The 24,147-nt window shown below is 46.9% G+C and overlaps 1 protein-coding gene across 1 annotated transcript in view; it reads right to left on the bottom strand.

Annotated features, from left to right (window-relative positions):
• Positions 1 to 356: 356 nt before the first annotated feature.
• Positions 357 to 24,147, bottom strand: part of Itpr2 (inositol 1,4,5-trisphosphate receptor type 2) — a 391,594-nt gene continuing 367,803 nt past the window's right edge. The window contains 2 exon segments of the mRNA XM_038317812.2: positions 357 to 4,004; positions 4,504 to 4,665. Of these exon segments, the coding sequence (XP_038173740.1) occupies positions 3,918 to 4,004; positions 4,504 to 4,665 (249 nt within the window). The 3' untranslated portion in view covers positions 357 to 3,917.

Raw genomic sequence — 24,147 nt, 5'->3', positions numbered from 1 at the left:
CGGGGTCACCTGGGTCTGTTCTCTGGGCTCACTGGGTCACCTGGGTCCAGACTCTGGGCTCACTGGGTCACCTGGGTCCAGACTCTGGGCTCACTGGGTCACCTGGGTCCAGACTCTCTCTGGGCTCACTGGGTCACCTGGGTCTCTTCTCTGGGCTCACGGGGTCACCTGGGTCTGTTCTCTGGGCTCACTGGGTCACCTGGGTCCAGACTCTGGGCTCGCTGGGTCACCTGGGTCCAGACTCTGAATCATACTTTTGTCCCTCACTCTTGCTATGTAAAATAGCAATAAATATGCCTTTCCATACCAGTAGAGAGACTTTTCAGAAACACGACAAGAAGTGATAAAGGCACACACAAGATGAAAATTCATTTTATTAATATTACTAATAAGTTAACCAGCCCTGATGAAATGTTAAAATTCACCTTTTTAAAGGACAACATAGACATTCTTTCTTGCTAGAGGTAAGAGAATTAATCCATTTGGTGACATGAGTCCTGGCACAATGACTTCATAAACTTCTCAAGCCTGGGGACACTCCCATGGGAGGAGGAACTAAAGTTGGCTGCAGAATTCTCAGTTTTCACGCGTGCTCAGTTCTGTTGGATTTTCGCCCTGTGTCATCTTCTACACGGGAGTCTCACGGGAGGGCCTTGGGTAGCCTCCGGTGGTTTTTGAAAACCGGAATTGGCTATCACATTTTGAAAATAGAGAGCTTATCATGACTTACGAGCCTCCCCCCACTTGCTCAGGGCAGGAGCCTCAGGGATGAAGACAGCTTAGCTAGCTCTTCACCTGGCTCATGCAGCTGCCGTGTCTGGGTTAAGAAGCCCATTTCCTCCAGGGCTCACGGTATTGCATCTCACAGTAGCTTAGAAGGGGTCTCCAGGCCAGGACATTGCTACAAAGCTTTGAAACAGCTGCCAGGCGTATGTCATCCTCTGGTTGCTCTTCCACACAGCATGGCTGGTCGCATGGTTAAGGGTTCTGAGTCATGATCTCATCTCTCCCGAGTCATGATGTCATCTCTCCCAAGTCACTAGTCACCTCTTGTGTACCTTGGTTTCTGAATCTCCTCAGTCCCTGAAGGTGAGCTTTGCCTGTTTCTTTCTGGTTAGGTGGCGTCCTGGGAAGTGAGGTCCAGTCTGAGTCTTCATCACCAGCTCCCAGGTCTCCTTACTCACACTCAGTCCAGGAGACGGAGTTGCACCACATTGCAGTCGGTCGCTGAATGGCAGTCAAAACCCTGGGCTGGATCATCACAGGATCAGCTCTGATTCAGATGCATCGGCTTCAACAGTCTACCAGATACCGCAATCTTCATCCACAGGGAAGAGAAAATGGCAGATTCAGGAAAATAAGCCCTTTGGTAACTTAACTTTCTAAAAGGGTGGAAAATTCCATCTTTGCATGCATACAACTAACTGGTCAATATTCTCTCCCCAGACAGTGCAGAGCTCTGATCTCCAATGATTGTTTTAATTTAGAAGACATCTCTCATTAAACTCTTGAGCCTCAGAATGGAACACACAGGGGAGCAAACCCTTCTGTAAATTAAAAATATTATTCAGTGGGAACCGCAACTTTTAACCAATATGGATTTTAATAACCTAAATATTAAAAAACCCTCCCTAGCACAGAAGTCAGAGGTGGCTGTGGTTTTAATATTGCTATATACGTATGAGTACGCCAAGCACACTGACTTCAAACAATCCAGTTGTGTTAACAAACACACATGACAAATGGAAACTCTTGCCAGACATCAAGTTGCCTTTTTTTGATATCTTTATGAATTCAGGGACCTAAAAAGTGCCTTTTGTTTCATTTGCTTTTTAAAATTTTGTTTCATAACCTTTAATCTTGTAGAAAGGGAAGAAAGAAAACGCAGCTGAAAAAATAACAGACATACTAAACATAGTGAGAGCCTCATTAGGCGGCATCTCTTTTGGATGTGTCCCGCTGGAGAAAATACAGTGTCAGACAGTGAGCGGCTGCACTGGCTCCGACGTCAGGTCACACTGCACTGCGGCTCACACCTTCCCTTCTGCGGCTTGCCTGCTTGCCTGGCTTGCCCGCTTGCCCGCTTGCCCAGTTTACTCTACTCTATCAACTACTGTCGCGGCACTGGTGGCCTTGGGTTTTAAAAATGGCTGCTTTAGTTTAGTTTTGGTGACACCAAAGAATTAAAGGTAACTGCGGCAGATCTTGGACATGGGTCAAAGGTCAGCGTGGCACTGTATTAGGCCAGAACATCTTCCGTCACGAGCATCAGCATCCTCCGACTTCAGGCTATGAGAAGCACGACCCTGTCCAAGACCACATCTTAATTTAGGGTGGTTTTAGTGTCTGTGGGTAGAGTTAGTGCATTGTACTAGGTCTCACGGCTCCACCTAAGAAGCAGAAGGTAGGTCCATGAGGACCTCCTGCCTGCATAGAATGGCTGTATACACAGACCAGGGATTTAAATTTTTTTAGGAGTCAACAGCTAAAACTGTCTTTAGTCTTTGTGACAAATGCCATGTGGCCCTTGGTGGTTGGAAGCTGAAAGGATCTGGAGGCCTGAGGGTCCACCAGAAGAGCCCGGCTCAGAGCGCAGTGCCATGGCTCGTGGGACCAGCCTGGCTCAGAGCGCAGTGCATGGCTCGTGAAACCAGCCTGGTTCAGAGCGCAGTGCATGGCTCGTGAAACCAGCCTGGTTCAGAGCGCAGTGCATGGCTCGTGGGACCAGCCTGGCTCAGAGCACTGTGCATGGCTCGTGGGACCTTACCACAGAGCAGATCCCACTTGTTGCTCATCTCTGTCTGGCTCTACCGCCTCAAATAGCCTCCCCAAATAAGCTACCCACCCATGTTACGTTCCGCCTCGATAAGTTCTGGTTTCAAGATTCAACACGAAAACAGTTTGGGGGAAGGAATTATGATCTGCTCTATGTTGAAATGCCGTTACTGTAACAGTCTTAAACATGCCATCGAAATCTGCACGTCCTTGTATAGCCGGTGCATTTCTTAGGTTTCCCTCCCGCAGGCGCAGAGAGAGCAAACACTCAGGTCCGCAAACACCACAAATACAAACCAACTTGCTTTCACTCCATGCTTTTGAAAGGCAAACCCACCACAGCAAGTTGCTCAATGTTTTCTGTCACCTTTGAGTGTTTGCTTTATTAATACCAGTACATTTAAATAGCATCTGCACCCAACACTATTTCCTGGCCAAGCTTCTCTTCTTCCATGATCTTAGCATGCATGTGACCTGAAGTGCATTCTCAGTCAGCTCTGTGGCTTTCCATCTGTGCAGCCCTGCACAGAGTCCTGGGGACCGTGACCCCTCCTCCAGTTATCTGTTCAGTGTGTGGTGTGTGAACCCCAAAGCACCAGGTGTGTAGAGCTCTGAGCTCATCACGTTTCATGGCCATGAAGAAGCTGTCCAGTAGGAACATGGAAGGTTTGAAAGCTTCATGAGATTTCTTTTTCAACTCTCCGAGTTGCGTTTTTAATCTTTTAAATTTTTTTTTTGTGAGTCAGACTCCCAGCCACCAAAGTGTGGCTTCCTGCTTCTGACCTGTTTGCTGCAATTCGAAGAAATAAATTCCAGCCATCCGTGACAGAGTCTGCAGTCAGCATGTGAGACAAGTCGAAGGCCTATTGATTGAGCAGGGGGAGGTCTGCCCCGCCACCCCCTGGCCTGACTTCCTGCTGCACGGAGAGTCTGTGCCCTGCGCTGTTTTTTAGCTTGAGTCTTCTCAAGCGTGAAAACACAGTTACGGATTGTTCTGGGAGCTAAATGGCTCAGCATCTTGGCACTTGGCTGTTTTTTAGCTTTTCAACAATAGCCACTGTTTGCTCCCTCCATCTCCATCCTTCCTTCAGTGATGAGGCGGGCATCTGATGAAAGGCTGGTCACGGCATGCCCCCATGGTGTCAGTGCGGTGGCATGTGATGGTTCACATGGGGTGTGTTTGATCCAAGGAAGCCCAGCCTCTGCTTGTTCTTCCTTTGTTCTGTCATCTGGGGAGACAGAGAGAGAGAGAGCGCGCGCCTTCAGCTGCTTTTCCCGATTCTTCCTCCAAGAACCCGCTGTCTGCTTCCCCACAGAACATATTCACCACAAAAGCACTTATTTTAAAAACAAATTACCAGAAATAGAGGTGAGAAAGATCAACTCCTCTCTCCATGGTTAGGAAACAGGAAACAGGGTTGTTAGAAACACATCTGCTACGTTCTTATCACCATTGCTGGAATCATTTAACAGCTACCGAGGGGCCTGGTGATATTCTGTTTTGTGAGCGCTAAGGATGTCATCTGATAAAAGGATTGATCAGGGCCTTAGTGTGGCGGCTGCTAGTGAATCCCTGCCTTTCCAGTGAGCTGGGAAACGCAAAGCCAAGCAGGCAGTAAGGGCTATCACCAATAGCAAAGGGGTCCCCCCTTGTCTTTGCACAGAGTGGGGGAGTCCCTGCTTGCACAGCACAGCTGGGGACAGTGGTAGGCGGCTCAGCTCACTGACCTGCTCCTTCAGCTCCGCCAGCTGCCCAGAGAGCTGCTTCACCAGACTCATGGTGCTCTCCAGCTTCTCCTGCAGGTTCCGCATCTCATTTTGCTCACTGTCACCTTCATTGCTGACAAGGGACATGGCTCGCATCCGGGGAAACCAGTCCAAATTCTTCTCCTGAAAGAAAATAAATGTGGGAACCGGGCAGTGAGTGTGGGTGGCAGCTGGAAGCATTACGCAGAATATTCCTGATTATTATTATTGAAATGTAGATCAGTGTCTCACTTGGGCAGGGTGGTGCACATCTGTAATCCTATCATTCTGGAAGCCGAGGCAGGAGCTGGTCTTGGTGTTCAAGGCCAGTACGGGCTACATAATGAATTTCAGACCAGCCTGGGCTACAAAGCAGGACTGTCTCAAATAAACAAAACCCCAAACACACTGTCTCTGAGCATATACAATAAAAGAACCCTCTCTGGCCAGGGCCAGGAAGAGGCAGGATTGGTCCTCATGGACTGGGAAAGACCTAAGCAGGCTCCTGCAGGCTCCCAGGTGGTCATGGATGAAGCAGCCTGTGGGTGTCTGGTGATTCTAGTGAAAGAAGGAGTCTTGTGGCAGCAAGAGCAGATATAAGTGTGTGTGTGTGTGTGTGTGTTGGGGGGTGGAGATAGGAGAATGCACTGCTCCTCAGTAGGAGGTTGGTAGACCAAAGGTTTCAGTTCCTGCCACCCATGCTGGGTTCCTGCCTATTCCCTCTACCAGTTCGGGGGCCTCCAGCTCTAGTGGGGACGAGGGGAGCAGAAGGTTATGGCCTGGGGTTATACTGTCTGTTCCCTTTGGAAGTGCTATTACTGTGGAGTGTCTTCCCCAGATGGCAATAGCTGGTGCCACTTTCACCATTTTCTGGGCAGCCTGGGTGTGTCCTCTGTGTGTGTCTTCCCTCCATTGTGGTAGACACCCATCAGTCTTGAAAACTCTGACTGGTGAATTCCATAGAGTCGGTGTGCATAACTTAGCCCGTAGTTTTCAATCTTCATTTACTACGAAAATTGTAACGTGTCCCCCATCTCCGGCATGTCAATCACCCATGTCAGAATGGTGACACACCGACCTTTACACCACAGACCATGGGGTTGTGTCCCTGTTACCTGACACCGCTGCAGGAACTTCTTGCTTACAACCCCTCCCCTCCCAGGTAAGTCCTGAGAAGACTCTGCCTGGGCTCTCAACACACAGAGTGCAGAGGGGCAGAGGCATTTGTCCTGCCATTTCCATCTTGACCCTTCTGGTCCTTGGCATGGCTTGTTGTTATTGTTTGTGTGTGTGTGTGTGTGTGTATAAGAGAGAGAGAGAGAAAGAGAGAGACAGAGAGAGAGAGAGAGAGAGAGAGAGAGAGAGAGAGAGAGGGAGGGAGAGGGAGGGAGGGAGGAAGAGAGGGAGGGAGGGAGGTTTCAGAGTAACAGATTCATTCAGCTCCTCCCACCACACCTACAGTCACACATTTAGGGCTCACAGTCATGTGTGTGGCTCAGAGGACCGAACAGCCAGAGTCAGTTCTTTCCTTCTGCCGTGTGAGTCCTGAGGATCACACTCAGACTCTCGACTCCAGCAGCAAGCACCATCCTAGGCCCTGAGAGGCAGAGTTTGAACTGAAGCCAGGGGTGATGTTTGTGCTGCCAACCGGATGACTTTACTGCCATGGACCTCTATTTAAAATGATGAAGGCGGTAACCTCAATATCATCCTTTCCCCCTACGGTGACTCTTAGGATGAACCTTACAGAGTCCCTGATGCCATCCTGAAGGTGACCAGCTAATCAATGGGGTGGTTCAGTTACCAGCCAGACTCTGAGATGAAATACAATAGTGACCCCCCTCCGTCCCCTACGGGCTACTAGAGGAGGACTTGGCCTGGAAACTGCCCTTTGCTCAGAGGTTAAAGGTGGTCATGTCTTCACGCCACGGTTCCAGAATTCTCCAGCTTTTCTTCTGGGGTGGGAAGCAGGTGACCCCCAGATGTGAAATTGTGGGAGTCGAGATGGGACAGGGAGAGCTGAGGGGATTAAAATAAAAGCTGATGTCTTTGTGTGTGAGAACAACTTTGGCACTGGGACTATCAAGATAAATATGTTGTGTTTTCTCCCATAGGAGGAATCGAGTTAAATTAAGATTCTTACATACCTAACACGCACATGTACACACGCATACATAAAAGTAGAATGGGGGACTACAAGAGGTCAGAAGAGATGTTAAGGCAGGGTGGGGATAAAGAGGTAACGGGACACGTGTGACTTGGAAGGGGGTTCCTCAGGGGCAGAAGTGTTGGAGTTCATCAGGTGACACAGGGTCAGATGATCCCAGGAAACACGGCAATTAATGCCCAAGTGAGGGAAGGTGAAGATACCCCTTCCACGATCAGGTGGAATGTCCTCAACGGACCACTCTACCGAAGAGAACATAAGACAGGTTTGTGAAGCCATCTCTGCAGAGGCTCCTGCAGGCGCCGGGCTGGATCGGTCACATCCAAGGCTGCCCGCCTGTGAGGAGACAATGGCAGCTCTCACTGAGCAGATTCTGCTGGAGCTGCTTGGCCACGGGACTCTCATTCCCCACTCTGTCTGCGCTCGCCCCTTTGTTCACTCATTCTTTCATAGTTCCCGCTTGTGAATCCGCGCCCGTGCTAGGCACTGGGGAACAATGGTGAGCAGCCCCCAGCCTGCGCCCCATGCTTTTCTAACCCACAGGCAGGCGGTCACTGATAACAAAGGCAAGGAGGTGCCGGGGAGCAGCGAAGGTCTGTTCCTCTCCTCGGGGGTCCATTCTCTCTCTTTACCCACTCTGAGTATTTCTGGCTGCTCTAATTTGTCACGTTTCTCCCTCCCTCTGTCTGTCTCTGTCTGTCTGTCTACCGATCAAATCTGAAATGAAGATATATAGGTAATTTCCCAATGTTTAAGAAATGCTGAGATTCCTTGTCCCTTTTCCCTAGACATGGAGTCTAGACTTGCACTTCCAATTCCACTTGTCTCTGCTGTGCCCACTTGGCCTCTTCTCTAGGCAGGCTCTATATTTATATTGCCAACTCTTCCCATCCTCATGACCTTAAGACTTACCCCCTCCAACGAGGGTCACTATACCCACATACGCAACTCCTGCAACAGGCATGAAGATGACAGGCCCTGGGCCTGCCTCCCCTTGCCCCATTCCTCACATAGGGATTCAAGACTAGTATGTCCAACTCCCCTAGGACCTGCTGCCTGGAGAAAACTTCTGACCCCTGAAACTTGCCTATGAGCATCTTCTAACTTTACAGAAGTCTGCTCTGGGCTTAGAAACCTCACTGAGCTCAAGCTGAGCCAGGTCTATTTTTGATGCCTTCCTTAAACATCAACACTGAGTTGCCCTTAGCCCCATACAGCTGGTCATTTGTCTGACAAATTGGCATAATGGGACCAGAACTTCAGCCACCCATTCAACACAGAAGACAATATTTCTACAACAAGCATTATCAGTGACCTTATCCCAGATGCCTAGATCCCACCTCAAACATGAACAACTAAAAATTAATACTCCCATTGTAATGTCCCCTGAGAAAAGCCACTTAGATGATACACAAGGTAAGGATTCAAGGAGGGATGAATAAATAAATGCCAAAGACTGCAAAATTGTAGTTGGAGCCGGGCGGTGGTGGCACACGCCTTTAATCCCAGCTTTCGGGAGGCAGAGGCAGGTGGATCTCTGTGAGTTCGAGGCCAGCCTGGTTTACAAGAGCTAGTTCCAGGACAGGCTCCAAAACCACAGAGAAACCCTGTCTTGAAAAATCAAAAAAAAAATATATAGTTGGATGAAATAACAAAAACTAGTCAAGATATGAAAACAGAATTTAGTGAAGAGATACGGTCTCTGAAGAAACGCCAAATGAAATAAAGCTTGAAATGAAAAATTTATGAGTTCAAACAAAAAATTCAGAGGAAAATTTCACCAATAAATTGGATCAGGTGGAAGAGAGAGTATTGGCCTTAAAGAGGAGTCAGATCACTCAAAGAAAGTGTCAAATCCCCTCCACGCCCCAAGAACAGACCATGCATGAACTCGCTCTATAAAAAGTTCAAACCTATAGAACAATAAGTATAGATGGGGAAGAAAATATCTTCAACAAATTATAGAATAAAAAACTCCCTAATTTAAGAAATGAGATGCCTATCAAGGTCCAAGAGGCATACGGAACCCCAAATAGACAGGACCAGAAAAGAAATTCCCCACATCATGTAACAGAATACCCAATGTACAAAACAAAGGTTATTGAAAAGACAAGAAAAAGATCAAAAGGCAGGCCCAGTAGAATAACAGCACATTTTCCAAGGGAGACTGAAACCCGGAAGGAAGTAGACCCCTGCACGCTCTATCAGCTATGGAAGACAGTGGGCGGCGGTGCTGCTGTGCCCAGCAGAGCCGTCTGATTTCAGTTACGACCACTAGTCCAGCTCCATAGAAGACACGGAAAAGAATACTCATATCTGAAAAAAACAATAAACATGGACAAGAAGGCACAAAAGCAATTCCAAAACACCGAATCAAAAGAGAATACCGTAAAATCAACAAAATGACAAATTAATACACATTGTTTGAGAATATCTCTTAATATTAACTGATAATAAAATTGATTTACAATAAAAACCAATTCTTTAATAAATAGAAACAGAATAACAGGCTGGATCAGAAAACAACAGGATCCATGTTTTTGCTACCTCCAAGACACACAGTTCTGGGCCAGTGATAGACACCACATCAAAGTAAAAGGGAGGAAAAAAGTTTCTAAGCAAATGGGAATAGGAGTCAGGCAGCAGAGCGATTCTAATGTTAGACAAAATAGACTTTAAGTGAAAACCAATCAGAAGAGACACATAGGGATACTTTATCCTCATTAGGAGAAATCCAACCGGATATTACAATCCTAAACACGCATGAGCACCAAACTTCATAAAAGAAGAACTATTACCCTTGTCACCACAGACCAATACCAACACAGCGATGGTGATGATCCCAATACTCCACAGAAAGAGACTCATTGACGAATGGAAAAGAAATGAGGACTCACATATAAACCCTGACTCCTACATCCACCCAACATTTGACAAAAGCCAACAAATAAGCATTGGAGAAAAGATGCATCCAGCAAATGTTGCTTGTCAAACTGAATGGCTACAGGAGATAAGTGAAATCTCACCGTATCTTTCACACCTTAAAAAACTATACTCCAAGGGACTAATGATGTGGGATTCCCCTCTGTGTGCTGTGAATACCATTGGTCTTGAGCCCGTGATAGGGTAGAACAGAGGTAGGTGAGGAAAACTAAACTGAATGCTGGGAGAAAGAAGGGCAGAGTTAGAGAGAAGCCATGGAGCCTCTGCTTGAGACAGACATGCTGAAACTTTGCTGAGAGGCACGACCTCGTGGTAATGCACAGATTAATGGAGATGGGTTAAATTAATATGCAAGAGTTAGTTAGCCAATAAGAAGCTAGAGCTAATGGGCCAAGCAATGTTTTTAGTAGTATAGTTTCTGTGCGATTATTTCAGGGCTGAGCAGCCAGGAACCAACAAGCGGCCTCTCCTTCAACAGATTAAGGACTTCATACCCTGAATCTGACAGGGGAGCAAGCAGGGAATAGTCTTGAGGTCATTGGTATAAGAAAAGAGTTCTTGAATAGCATCCCGATAGTAAAAGGCTTTAAATACCAATAATGAATAAATGGGGCCTCACAAACTACAGTTTCCATACAGCAGAGAGTACTATTACTCAAACGAAGAGGCAGTCTGCAGATTGGGGAAAATCTTTACCAGCTATACATAGGATGGAGTGATAATATCTAGAATAGATAAGTAACTCAAAATTAAACCTTTAATAAAAATCTCTTTTTTAAATTGGGGACATAAACCTAAACATTCAGGAAAAAATACAAACAGCTGAGAAACATTTAAAAGTATTCAACATCCATAGTCATCAAGGAAATGCAAATTAAAACTCCCTTGAGATTTCATTTAAGCCCAGTCAGAATGGCCAAGGTCAAAACCAAATGACAACAAATGGTGGCATGAACACTGGGCATGGGGACACCTGGATCACCTATTCTCTGCTGCAGGGCTGCAAACTGGTGTAGCCAATGTGGAAACTAAGTGTGGGGAGCTTCAAGACAGTGGATGATAGATCCACCATATTATCCTGATAGACCGGTCGGGGCATACACACCAAGTCTGCATATCTTACTTGAGATATCTAAAGAAAAAAAACTCTCAAAGAACTAGTACACTTTTTAAAAAGAAAATTAAATTAAAAAAATAAGTTTTTAAAAGTCAATGCAGCTTTCTCTTTTCACGAAAATGACCTTAAACATGGTACTGTATATGTGTTTTGTTTTTCTGTTAAGAGCAGTTTGTGACAAAGCAGCCAGACCTCTCTCTCTCTCTCTCTCTCTCTCTCTCTCTCTCTCTCTCTCTCTCTCTCTCTCTCTCTCTCCTCTCTCCCTCTCCCTCCCTCTCTCTCTCCCTCCCTTCCTCCCTCTCTCTCCTCCCTTCTTTTGTTTCTCTCCAGGGGAGGGAGGGGAAGGTGGAATTGTTGCCTGACCCTAAGCCAGAACTGCATGCCTTGTGCTTCCTGCAGGGCTTGCCTGTTGGCTTGCCTGCTGGCCTGTGCGGTGCTTTCCCGCTAACACAGTGGTCTGATTTCACTTTGTGCAGCACGTCTTGTGGTCATGCACATGCTATTAGAGTCCCAGGCTGATGCTGGTTAGTCAATATGAAATCATTTCCTATTTCAGCAGACTGAAGACATGTGACCGCAGGATAGCCTACAGTCAGGGAAGTACTTTAGCTGCCAGACTCCTAGGCTGCAGGGTTGATCCTCCTAATAACTTAGTGACATGCAGATCTTCTAGAGGTTTCTAAAATTCAAGGCTCATAGATGAACTCGTCATTTCTCTGAGATGTTCATTTAGGATCCATAATCTTTTTGCTACGGCTAATTTTATGATAGTGTGTCTGTCTAGGAGACTAGAGAACCAATAGACAGAAGTAAGAAAAAATCTTTCCAAGTCTTTTTAATAGCAGGTCAGTGTGACACATTAATATTGATAGCTGTTCAATCATACACTTTTAGTTTGCTTAGAGATCGCCTATGTGGTGTTCACACTTGACATTTTCAAGGGATATTTCCTCTGTGGAGCAGAACTAGTGTTGTTAGTGGTAGGGCACCGACTGAAGCGATGGGGCAGCTGGCATTTGGTTCCCTCATAGCCAGCATCATCTACTGTAGGGGCGAATGGGTCTCTCACTCTCTATGTCTCAGATTTTTATCCGTGAAGACAGAAGTGTCTCAAGACGTGTCCATACCTGTCCCAGCCTGGCATTTCGGAAGCTGTGGATGCAAAAAGAGCTTCAACATTCAAATTGCTGCAAATAGCCTTGAATCTGGCAAATGAGCCCGCACACAGAGTTAAGGCTACAAGAGACGCTGAACGCAAGCCCAGTGTGTCCAGTCACTAGAAGGCATGTCCTGGAGGATGATGGGAGGTAGCTCTGAACTCATCCCATCTCCGGGTGTGACTGGAGAGCTCCAGTGCCCCCAGCTCTCATGATTCAGAACCGACCACAATCTCAGAACAACACAGAAAGCATGTTTTACCATGTCAGAACGGGACTAAGAAGTACTGAGAACGGTTTGGGTGAATCAAACATTTAAAATTTGTCTTTTAAAAAAGCCATTAGCATTCATGAAACATCACCTGTGTGTGGGCTGAAGAGAAAGAAGATCTGACTTTCTCTAACAGAGCCACAGAGCCCACCTGCCTTCTGAGTGTCTGGCATTTGGTCATGTGATGACTAGTACCCACAATTCCACAGAACAGGGACTGCTATGACCTCACTCCACAGGTTGCAACACCAAGCAAAGATTACTTGACCATTGCAGCAGAAGGGTGAGTAGCTAAACCAGGCTGTGCTTCTCTGGGAATCTTTTGTTTCTCTGCTTTCCCTGATCGGCTCCCCATGTCTGATGGAGACATTGGCACTTGACTATTCCGGAAGCTGCGGTAGAAGGATTGCAGGTTCAAGGCCTGGTCCAGCCACAGAATGTGCTCAAAGCCAACCTAGACAGCTTGGTGAGATTCTCAAACTAGGAACGGAAGGCTGGGGCATGGCTCAGCTGCCAGGCGCCTGCATGATCTGCATGAGGACCTAATCCAGTGTCCAGCTCCAAAAGTCCAGCCTCTAAACAGACAATACAGAAACTATTAAAACTGGAATCTCTTGAGCTACTTTCCCAGGGTGTGACACATGTGACACATGATGTCAGCATTGTGTCACAGATCCCCATGTAGATCCCCATGCTGGAGGTTCGGTGGAATTTGGCAGAGGGTTTTCAAATATTGCTAATGAGAGGCCACACAGAATGAACTCTGTACTGCGACTGAGTATCAACTAACCGTCGGCCGTCCCCTTGGCCAGCTTCCACACTCGGCAGGGCTCTCATGAGACCATTTTCTTGCTTGCCATCCTAAACTGGGCTCCGTGTTTCTAACTAGATTTTCCGTCATAAAATTAATATGCAAAGGCTCATAAGAGGAAAAGTGTCACAGTTGCAAGTAAGAGGAGACGGGCATGAGAGAGTCCCCAGACCACGTGATCTGAACACAGTGAACTCAGCGTCCTCAGGTGACAGCTGCCATAAGCTGAGAAGCCGTAAGATGACTCCAAGTAGGATAATGGGAGAAACTTGAAAAGATGAAGCCAAGCTCTGGACTTCCCTAAGCACAGGTGAGCCGGAAAGGGGATCCGGTATGCAGGTGCGGCAGCAGGAGACTGTCTGTGAGTAACCACCTCAAGCTGGGCATGACTTTAACACGCCTCGTTCCAAGAGTCATCAGGCTTTGGTGGCAGGAATTGCAGCCATGTGCCCCAAGCAGTTTCACACACATACACATGCACACGCACACGCACACACACAGGCACACACACACACACACAGGCACACACACACACACACACACACATACACACACACACACAACACAGGAGCTACCCCTAACAGTCGACAGGCCCTGCAACTCTAATTCTGATTCAATTTAACAAACAAGCTTCCCAATTTTATTCTAAGACCACTCAGGTTTCATACACTTGACACACTTCGTCTGTGTTTTGAAGCATTTTACTGCTTTGATTTTCTGGAAGATCACACACCCAGTAGGACACTTTGAGAATCCAAACAGCCAAAACAGAGCTTAAGTATTTTCTACATCGAAACTTGCTTCTGATGCACGATGGAGCCAGTCAGATGAGGTCTTGTAACGCTCTGTTAGAATTGGCTGTTGGACACAGGCGCTCCGTGTTGGTACGAACACACAGCCCATCTGAGAGGCTTAAGATCGGGACTGACTCTTTTTCTGCTTCTAACTGAAGTCCACCCACGACCTCTTCAGTAATTCTCTGTCCATCTTCAGGGTTGAAGGTGTGAACATACACATTACTGATGTGTGATGCCCCTCTGTATACTATGAATATGTTTTATTACCATTGGTTAACAAAGATGCTGCTTTGGCCTATGTCAGGGCAGAATATAGCTAGGTGAGAAAGCCAAACTGACTACAGGGAGAAAGAAGGAGGGGCTGGGGGAGACAACAGCAGCTGCTGGGGAAGCAAGATGTGAGGTAACAAGCCACTAGCCTTGTGGGAAAATACAGAGCAATAGAAATGGGTTAAGTTGTAAGAGCTACTTAATAATAAGTCTGAGCCAATAGAACAAACCATTTGTAATTAATATTAAGCCTCAGAGTGGCTATTCAGGAACTGGCAGGCAGGAGAGAGAACCCTAGTTCCACATTACAGTTGCCACAGGGACACGGACAGTTTCTAAACATATTTCTCCAATAATTTGCTTTAGTTTCTCCATGTATTCCTCTCAGCCAGCCTCTCCAAGGTCTACCCTCTTATGCTGAGGTCTGGTTCATAGGAGGATAGCAAAAAATCTTTACAATTTCCCGGTTGATGAAGGCTCTCAGGAGCCCCAGGATTACACCTGGCTTCGTCCCAATGAGCTGAATCAAGGTGTCCAGAATGACAACATACACATGGTCTCCCAGAATCAGGATTTTGAGACAACCCAACCTCTGGACTAATAACTGAGTTCCATTCTGTGGGCAATGATTCAACCAGGTCTGTGTACAAACATCTTAGTAAAACTAAATGCTGGTTGATGAAGGGCAAGATACAGAATGTTGATGCCTGTACTTCCTTAGACTGCACCAGCTGGCAGAGCCTGTTTGTTCCTTCCCGGGTGCTCAGACCCAAAATATTTGCCATACTGTTTAAGAGTATTTCTAGCTAGCTCTTATATCTTAAATTAACCCATTTCTATTATTTTATATTTTACCATGAGACTTGTGGCCTACTGGCAAGGTTTCAGCTGGCAGCTCGCGTGTTTCTCCTCTGGTGGCTAAATCTCCCTGACTCTGCCTACCCTCTCCACATCTCTGTTTGGATTTCATGCCTGGCTTCACTCTGCTAAGCCACTGGCCAAAAGCAGCTTCTTTATTCATCAATAAAAGCAACTCACAGGCACAAGGACTTCCCACACCACACACCCATGGGTGTTGCCATGTGGCTGGCCACTCATGTTTATTTCCTTTATGGCACATGGTTTTTTAAGGAGTTATAGCACACTACCAGACTTGACTGACTGAATGGTGGTAGCAACAAAATTTCTAGTCAACCTTTCTGAATGTAGGTGGCCTAGGAGCCCCCAAAGAGCAGCCAGAATTGGATGTCATGATGGGGCAATCTTCCCCTCTGATTCTGGGGTCTGCTTTAGCTAATGGTGGTTGTGCCCAAAAGGAACCACAGTTTACAAAGTAGGATTGAAACAGATCAGTTCACCATCTCCAGCTGTGCCAGTTGCTGCCTTTGCTTGAGGGATAGAGCATCTGAGGGAGAGATGGCAAAGGGCGGGGGGTTCAGGCCACTGAGTTAACTGGGCACTTCCTTTGCCTGTGGTTGCTGGCCTGAGACCCACAGATTTGCAGAGAGCCACAGAGGACGGGCCCAACGGCCACAGCACCAGCAGCTCAGACGTGAGCTCGCAAGGCAGAGGGGTTTCTCCATGTGTGCTCTGGTCCCTGCAGAGGTGTTTATTTTATATTTCTCACATCTGTTTCCCTCCTGAACCCCGAACAGAAACAAGATGCTGCTGGGTTGTGGGCTCAGTAAGGTCATTCTGCCTGACGAGTTAGGATCAATTTGAAATCCATTAGCTGGCCAGGGCTTTGAGGATTAAACTAGCTACTCTTGTGTGCTTTGCCCATTTCCTTGTCAGGACTGAATTCTCTGTATTACACAGAACTGATGGCACTGGTACTCCTCAAAACTGAGAACATCAGTAGATGCTCACACACATACACCACAAACACACAGAAAGACACGTACCACAAACACACAGAAAGACACTCACCACAAACACACAGAAAGACCATGAGTATGTCTACATGTTGATCTCCCATTCTTTCTGGAGACGGAGGGAGGGAGGGAGGAAAGTAAGAAGAGAGGGAGGGCAAATGAGCTGCCTGCTCAGTCCTTGAGTCTCTTCTTTCCCATATTCCAGCCACCACCTGCCCTACATTAACACTGACCAAGGAGAACAACCATCAACAGCCCCTTGGTGCAGGGCTGTCTGGTGTGCAGAGCTCAGAAGGTTACTGGTGACTGGAGAGGCCGCCTGTGATTCCCACTTTCACGGCTTAGGAAGTGTGTGCTCGTAGATCATGACTGTTGTCTCTGAAGATGGATAACTATCACCCAGCTCTCAGGGTTCCTACCATTGAAGAACAAGCCGGGAGGAGCTAGTTCAGGGGCTGGGGAAGAAGGCTTGCGTTCACATGCTTCTGGTGGGAGGGAAGGTGGGCAGAGCTGGGCAGGCAGCATAGGGGTGTCATATGGCACCATATGGTTATGGTGAAGTACCCAGAGAGTAGGAGGTGTGCTCTGTCACTGCCTCAGGGGATTATGACATCCCCGAAATGAACACATTTTCAGAGATGTCAACAAGGAGTCATGCTGGCATACACATTTCCCCATGCCACTTGCAGCTTGGGATTTCCAGAGGGTTCTTCGTCCACCCAGCCCCACCTCTCTGCTTGCTAACTCCTATGGTATGCCTCAAAAACTGTGGTTTCTTCTACGTCCCCTGAATACTTTTACCAGTTTTGAATACAAATTCCTCATCATTACACCTTCAAAATCTACTCCTGAGAAGGCCACCATGGGGACAGAAGGATTCTACTTCTGTTTCCATTCTTTTTGAGGGTTGTCTGTGGTTGAGCTTCCAAAGGAAAGAGGGCTAATTGTCAGTCAGACCTGACCTAGTCACATGTTGAGATCATTGCTTTGGAAGGAACTCTGAGGCACTCTGAGGCACATACTGGGAATCCCCTGTACTTCCTCCTCACTGTTCAGGCTACCCAGAGGGGCCTTGCCTCAGAGGACCATTTGCAACCGAGTTACATGATGAGTTTGAGCCCTGTGTGTGTCCTAGGCTCTAGTCATACAGTGGATAGCAATGGAAGCTTGGCCCTCGGAGCCACAACTGGCTCTGCCACAACTTCACGCTCGGAAATTAGATTGGAGATGTCTGCACTCTGGCCCGGTTTGTGCCTTCTGTATGCAGACTGTGAAGGCAAGCCTACTTCAGAGCCGACAGGGCTCAAAGTGGCCTCACAAATAGGATTTGTTAGGATTCAGATTTTATCAGAATGAAAAGTGGATGCCCTCTCCAGTGTTAGAAGTCAAGACTTCACAAAACCCACGGGACTCAAATTGTTCTTCCACTCTCCAGGAGCCTCACTGGTCAGACAGACATGACTGCTGCTTCGCACTCCCGCTGAGATTTTACTGGAATCGGCCCCATCTTTGTGTGACCATCGTCAATGCTTTTTAAAAAGGCAAGTAATCAGCACTTTGAAACTGAGTATTTGCAGGGCTGGAGAGATGGCTCGGCAGTTAAGAGTGCTTGCTGGTCTTCCAGAGGACCCAGGTTTAGTACCCAGGTACTTGTTTGGTGGCTGATAACCAATTCTGACTCCAGTTCCAGGGGATCTGATGCCCTCTCCTGGCCTCGTGGGCATCAGGCACACATGTGATGCATACATGTACATGTAGTCAAAACAACCATACACAAAAATGAATTTTAAAGTTAATTTTTAGTCTTTCTTCATTTTTCAAACGTGTTTTATAATGAATATGCTTGTTTAGCCTACACATGCCATTGGCAGCCTCTGTTTACCGTGTGGAGTCGGGTGTCGGATTAGCAGCTTTCCTGTCTGCTGGGATCGTGGCAACACCTGCTCCGCAACACCTGCCAGACCCGCTGGGTTCATCCTTGATCGGGGCTCAGGGATGTCATTGCCCACAGTGCAATTTCTCCTCTCCGGAATAATTGTTCACCCCACTTTAGTCCATCACCTCATAATTGATTTTAAATGTGTTTAAAGATCTGGTGGGGATTTGGCAATGCAACTGCACACCCAGTTTTTTATCTTTGAAATGGTGCACAATTACTAATTAGTTCCTGAATAATGGTAACTCGATTATTGTAACTAAGCTATAGGTAACTAAGCTATAGGTATATTTAGGGTAGCATGATAAAACAGATAAATCAGAATAAAAACAGATTATTTATTCTGATTTTAGAAGTGTCTTCCTTTTCCTCTCCCTTTTCTTATTCCTTCTTCTCTTTCCCTCCCCTCCCTTTTTTCCTTTCCCTGTATTCCTTGGGGCTCAAACCAGGAATTTCTTGTACACTAGGCAAGGGCTCCAGGCTCCAGGCTCAAGCCTGGGGTTTCACACACACTAGGCAAGGGCTCCACCACAGAACCACCACCAGGTCTTCATGGCGTTCTTTGGCTAACTAATCCAAAGAATGAGGAAGATTTGCCTGCAATATAAACTGCATGTACGTGCAACATTTTAATAAGACCAGTGCAGAAAGTGAAGCAAATTATTTTGATGGACACCATCAGATTAAGGAGTAAAATGAGAAAGATCTTAGATTTCCATTTCTCTGCCAAGTGCAGTTTTATGGGGCACACACAACTGACGTCGCATGCAATGTAAACCTTCTACCCACAAACCCACTTGAGACAGACCTTCCCGTTGCTCTCTCACTCATATTACTCAGCCTGTTCTATAGGACCCCCGCGTGTCATGATGCTACAGCAAGGCAGGGGTCTTATTTATGGTTGTTTCAGGGCAGGTGCCCAACACAACGCTGGCACGTGGTTGGTAATGAGTGACCGATGAACAAGATTTCACAACACCCAGGCAGGTTCCGTGGTTTCCTGTGGTCTCAGTGTACACCGTATAGCCAGGACGCACAGCCTCCTGGCCTCATCGACATGCTAGAGGTAACCTGTACTGAATGACGAGGTCACAGCAACTTATCTGTCTGGTCCACTAAACATGCCAGTCACACAGCCAGCAAGCTCCCCTGCTCCCAACCTCTGTACATTAAGCAACTTTCTAGCTGTATCCTGGCTCCTCAGAGGAAAAAAACCCACAGAGGCTGTCTGTGCACTAGCTGGAAACGATCATTTGCCACGCTGAATCAGGGACATTCGGCATATGTGCGGGCTGCCTTCCAAGTCTGGCAAGGGGATCCCTATCCATTACATTCGGTGTGCCTGATAGCACCTAGGATCAGAGCCGGCAAAGGCTGGCAGGCTATCTGTCCACTGTCACCTGAGAGCCTGTGGCATGGCGCTGCTCCAGGGAGACCATTTGCTGCTTTGCGTGGCAGCCTCCCTGGGTGGTTCCTGACATCACCGTGTGCTATGTCCTGACTGCAGCTATCTGGTGTCCTCTGGAATCACCAGCGGGGAACATGCATGGTTAGCCGAGGCACACTGATTCACCCTGGCAGTGTGAATACAAGTGCGTGCCATAGCTTTATTTCAGGGTTCTCCAGCAAGGCTCATGTGGGTTCCCAAAGCCAGTCAAACCACCTCCACGTCAGGTAGAAGAACTGGAACAATGGCACGACAGAGAATGAAGCACGGACAGAAGCCTGACTGCCTGAGTGTAGCAGCTGACAGTGTTTTTACTCCAATAGGAGAACAGAGAATATCCCTAATACACGCCGAGACTTAAGAACTGCTTCCTGAAGCTTTGATAAGACAAATCTTTAATTTTCAGAAACTGAATTTTTCACTTGTATTTCTCATTCTTTCTTCTCTCTGTGTGTGCATGTGTATGATATGAACCTGTATGGTGTGTGTGTGTGTGTGTGTGTGTGTGTGTGTGTGTGTGTGTGTGTGAGAGAGAGAGAGAGAGAGAGAGAGAGAGAGAGAGAGAGAGAGAGAGAGAGAGAGAGAGATGTGGAGGCCCAAGGCTGATGTTAGGGATCCATCCCATTGCTCCTCTGCAATACCATACCAGTGAGAGACCCTGCATACCAGTGAGAGACCCTGACTCTCCCTCCTAGCCTGCATGCCCTGCCCCCTGTCCATGTTTGAGGCTGAAATTGCAGGTGGGCCACCTGGCTCACCATGGTATTTACATGTGCTCTGGGGATCTGAACGCAAGTTTTTCTTATTTGGGTGGCAAGGGTTTTAAACACTGAGCTGTCTCTCCATCTCTGAAATCTGAATTCTTTTCTATGGCATACTGCTGCCTCAAACTCATGATGCTGGGAGATGCTTATTAAGTACACATATGTCAAGAAAACATGTGAAACTGCTCAGGCTTGTTTACTGCCACATATGTAAATTTATAATGTTTTATGTCTTAAAATAAAAATTTTGATATATGTTTTATTAGTTTCCATTATTGTACCAAGGCAACTTATTTAAAAAAGCATTTAATTGGGCTTATGGTTTCAGGATTAGAAACCAAGATGCCATAGGAAGTCATGGAGGCAGGAATGAATATCTAAGAGCTCACATCTAGATTGGAAAGCAAGAGGCAGAGAGCACACTGGGAACAGATCACCTTTTTGACACCTCAAAGCCCACCTGACACACCTCCTCCAATAAGGTCACATCTCTAATCCTTCCCAAACACTTCCACCAGCTGGGGACCAAGTATTCAAGCATGTGAACCTATGGAGCCATTCTCATTCAAACCACCACACATATGGTTGCTGTGGAACAATGGTCTTGTACTTTGTAAAGATCTGTCACTTGTATTTTAATAAAATGCTGATTGGCAAGTAGCCATGCAGGAAGTAGAGGCGGGGCAACAAGAACGGGAGAATTCTGGAAAGAGGAAAGCTCAGTCTGCAGTCGACACAGAGGAAGCAAGATGAGAAAGCCTCACTGATAAAGGAACCAAGCCACGTGGCTAACATAGTCAAGAATAATGGGCTAATTTAAGATGTAAGAATTAGTTAAAAGCCTGAGATACTAGGCCAACCAGTTTATGATTAATGTAGACCTCTGTGAGTTTCTTTGGGATGGAATGGCTGTGAGTCTGGGCAGGACAGAAGCCTCAGTCAACATATGTTTATTCCAGAAATTAAGATGTAATAAATATTGGCCTTGTGTGTGTGTCCATGCTCACGTGTGTAGGGGCGAGAGCAGGTAGGTGTGTGCATTAACCAGAGATTGACTTTAGCCATCATTCCTCATGTGCCATCTACGTTGGCTTTTTGGTTTTAAGACAGGGTCTCTCATTGGCCTAGAGCTCAACTGGCTGCAGCAAGCCACAGGGACCTGCTTCTTTCTGCTTCCGCAGTTCTGGTATTGCACATGTGCACCACCATGTGTGGCTTTTAACATGCAGGTGCTGGGAATCACACACAGGTCCTCTTGCTTGCAAAGCAAGCCCTCTATTGGCCGAGCGATCACCCTGGCTTCCCCATGATTGGCTGTGGAAACCACACCGGATAAATCTGTCTACTGCTTAGAGGCCCAGATGCTATCAGCAAAGGCAACCCCACCATTCTCAAGGTTTACAGGAATGCCATTACCAGCTCTTCTACCCAGCTGAGATAACGCAAGATGACGTGGCCGTGACCACAAACCAGGGGCACACAATGGGCAGTCCCACAGGGGTGCCGGTCTAGAAACCATGTCTGGTGTGGATGGTTTGTAATTTTAACAGTACTCTTGCTCACTGTCATATTCACCATGGAAACTATAAACGACTTTAAACCTGATCATAAAAACAGTGTATAGGACATCTTTTTCTAAATCTCCAGACGAGAAATCCACTTTGCGTAATTACCGGATAAGCAACCGCTTCTTACTGCCTGTGTGTTGTGGGTGGTTATGGAACAGCAATTCTTGTTTTCCCTCCACCTTACAAAGCAGTGTGGCTCACTCCTCATGTTCCCTTTGAAGACTTAAAAGGCACTTCCCATGTTATACAGAAAATGCAGTTTCTGCTAGATTAGTGCCTAATTGCATCAACTGGATGGAGACATATGAAAATCAACCAAACCTGATGTAATGAAGGGGTAAGTTCAACTATAAATCCATGCTCACGGGACTGTTTTCAACAAACCTTTGCCATTGGTTCTCTTCACCAGTTTTGGTTTGATATATTCATAGTTACCCATTTTTGCAGAGCTTGGTTAGGGTTTTGTTAGCAGGATATCTTTAGTGAGATTACCCAGCTGCACCTTCTCTATGTTTTGTCTTTAGAATAAAATCTCTCTTCCTATAGCTGGATTAACATGAAAATTAGCCACCACGTTCCTCTCCACTGCTTGTCTAGGATTTAAGACTAGGAAACTACAAAGAAAACATCTTAGCTGTTTGAGGTTCCAGGCACCAAACCACCAAACTGGGCCCCACCCATGTTAGGCAAGCACTTTACCACTGATCCACATCCCTAGGCCAAGAATATCAGTTCTGGGGAGACTATTGTTCCACCTGCCCATGCTGTAGACCTCCACAGGTGTGTCTATTGCAGCTGTAGACCTCCACACATATGCCTATCACAGCTGTAGACCTCCGCAGGTGTGTCTATCACAGCTGCAGACCTCCACAGGTGTGTCTATAGCAGCTGTAGACTTCCACAGGTGTGTCTATTGCAGCTGTAGACCTCCACAGGTATGTCTATCACAGCTGTAGACCTCCACAGGTGTGTCTATCACAGCTGTAGACCTCCATAGGAGTGTTTATTGCAGCTGTAGACCTCCACAGGTATGTCTATCACAGCTGCAGACCTCCACAGGTGTGTCTATCACAGCTGTAGACCTCCATAGGAGTGTTTATTGCAGCTGCAGACCTCCACAGGTGTGTCTGTCACAGCTGTAGACCTCCACAGGTGCGTCTATCACAGGATGAAATGGGGCATTTGACAGGCACTGGGATGTTCCCTTTAGAGATGTTACAAGAACACCAACCAGGAGAGGACTCCCCGAGAACAGGTTCTGATGCTAATGCTCCAATAGCCATGAAAAGACACGACTTCCCAACTAGCCTGGAAGGAAGCCTTTCCAGTTCTGTAAGCTAGCACTATGACTTCCTCAGTGAGCAGAAGAAAACACCAGACGAATACTGGACCTTACAGAAAGCCATTTGCAACAGGCTTAATGAATCTCCTCTGAATTTAGATTGCCCAAAAACGATGATGCATTGGGTTTTGAGGATAATTCAAAACCTCGACTTTCCCCAAGTTCTCAACTGGTAAAAACCATTCTTGGTCCACTGAGTCCTCTTGCATGGTGACAGTGGGTTCTATTATAGAGATGGATTCGCCCAAGTTACATTCTTGGATGTAGACTTGGATCACCTTTAAAGGCCTCAAGCAAGCTGTGTGAGATCCTCTATCAAAGACTGTTGCTGGAAACGGGATGATGTAGCAATGGAAAGACGTATCAGTGTTGTTTAAAACTTCGCCGTGCCCATCTTAACCGTCTCCTCTTCTAGCTTATTCAGTGCGGTGCTTTGTGAAAGCAGCGCCGTGCACTCGGATTCTCCAGCCTGATTGATTTCTTTCTCCTCAGTTCACCTGCGCTCTCCACACTCCGTACTTTCTTTATTAAAGATGATTTGATCTCAGCTTTTATTACATCTCACCCACCGTACACCGAGAACGAGACACAGATGAAGATAGGAGAGGATTCTATTTCATGAAGCAGGCTTGCTTGAAACATGAAATCAGAGAACAGAAACCTCATGAGATGTAGGGTGGGGGACACAAGGGACAAAGACGTTATATGAAGAGAAGGAAAACTGGCAATGGAGACAGACTAAGTTGCAAAAAGACTGACCGGGGACATGCTCACTCCAGGAGAGCCTGCTGTATGCTCTAAAAGGCTCCTGTGCTGGAGGCTTAGTGTGCAGCTGGTGGGGGACTGTGAAGAAGCAGCAATTCAGGGCCTGGATGAAGGAAGTAAACCGAGGCACATTCTTGATGGGGACACAGAGATCCTGCCCTTTCCCTTCTCACTCCCAGCTGCCACGGTGGGAGTGGCTTTGTTATTGCATATACTCTCCCATGATGTCCGCCACCATTCAGGCGCAGTGTGCTAGGGACCAGCTGCCTAACAGAAGCCCAACCAATTTATTGCAGGGATTCTTAGCCCCTATGGAAACTGAAAACTGACTAACACTCTACAATCAGAGCAGAACACCAGACAGAGAAGCCACACTCAGCTGTCAGTCACGCTTCTG

The sequence above is a fragment of the Arvicola amphibius genome, chromosome 2, assembly GCF_903992535.2.
Source record: "Arvicola amphibius chromosome 2, mArvAmp1.2, whole genome shotgun sequence".
NCBI classification, from domain to species: domain Eukaryota; kingdom Metazoa; phylum Chordata; class Mammalia; order Rodentia; family Cricetidae; genus Arvicola; species Arvicola amphibius.
This window is presented reverse-complemented; position numbering and strand designations above follow the sequence as displayed.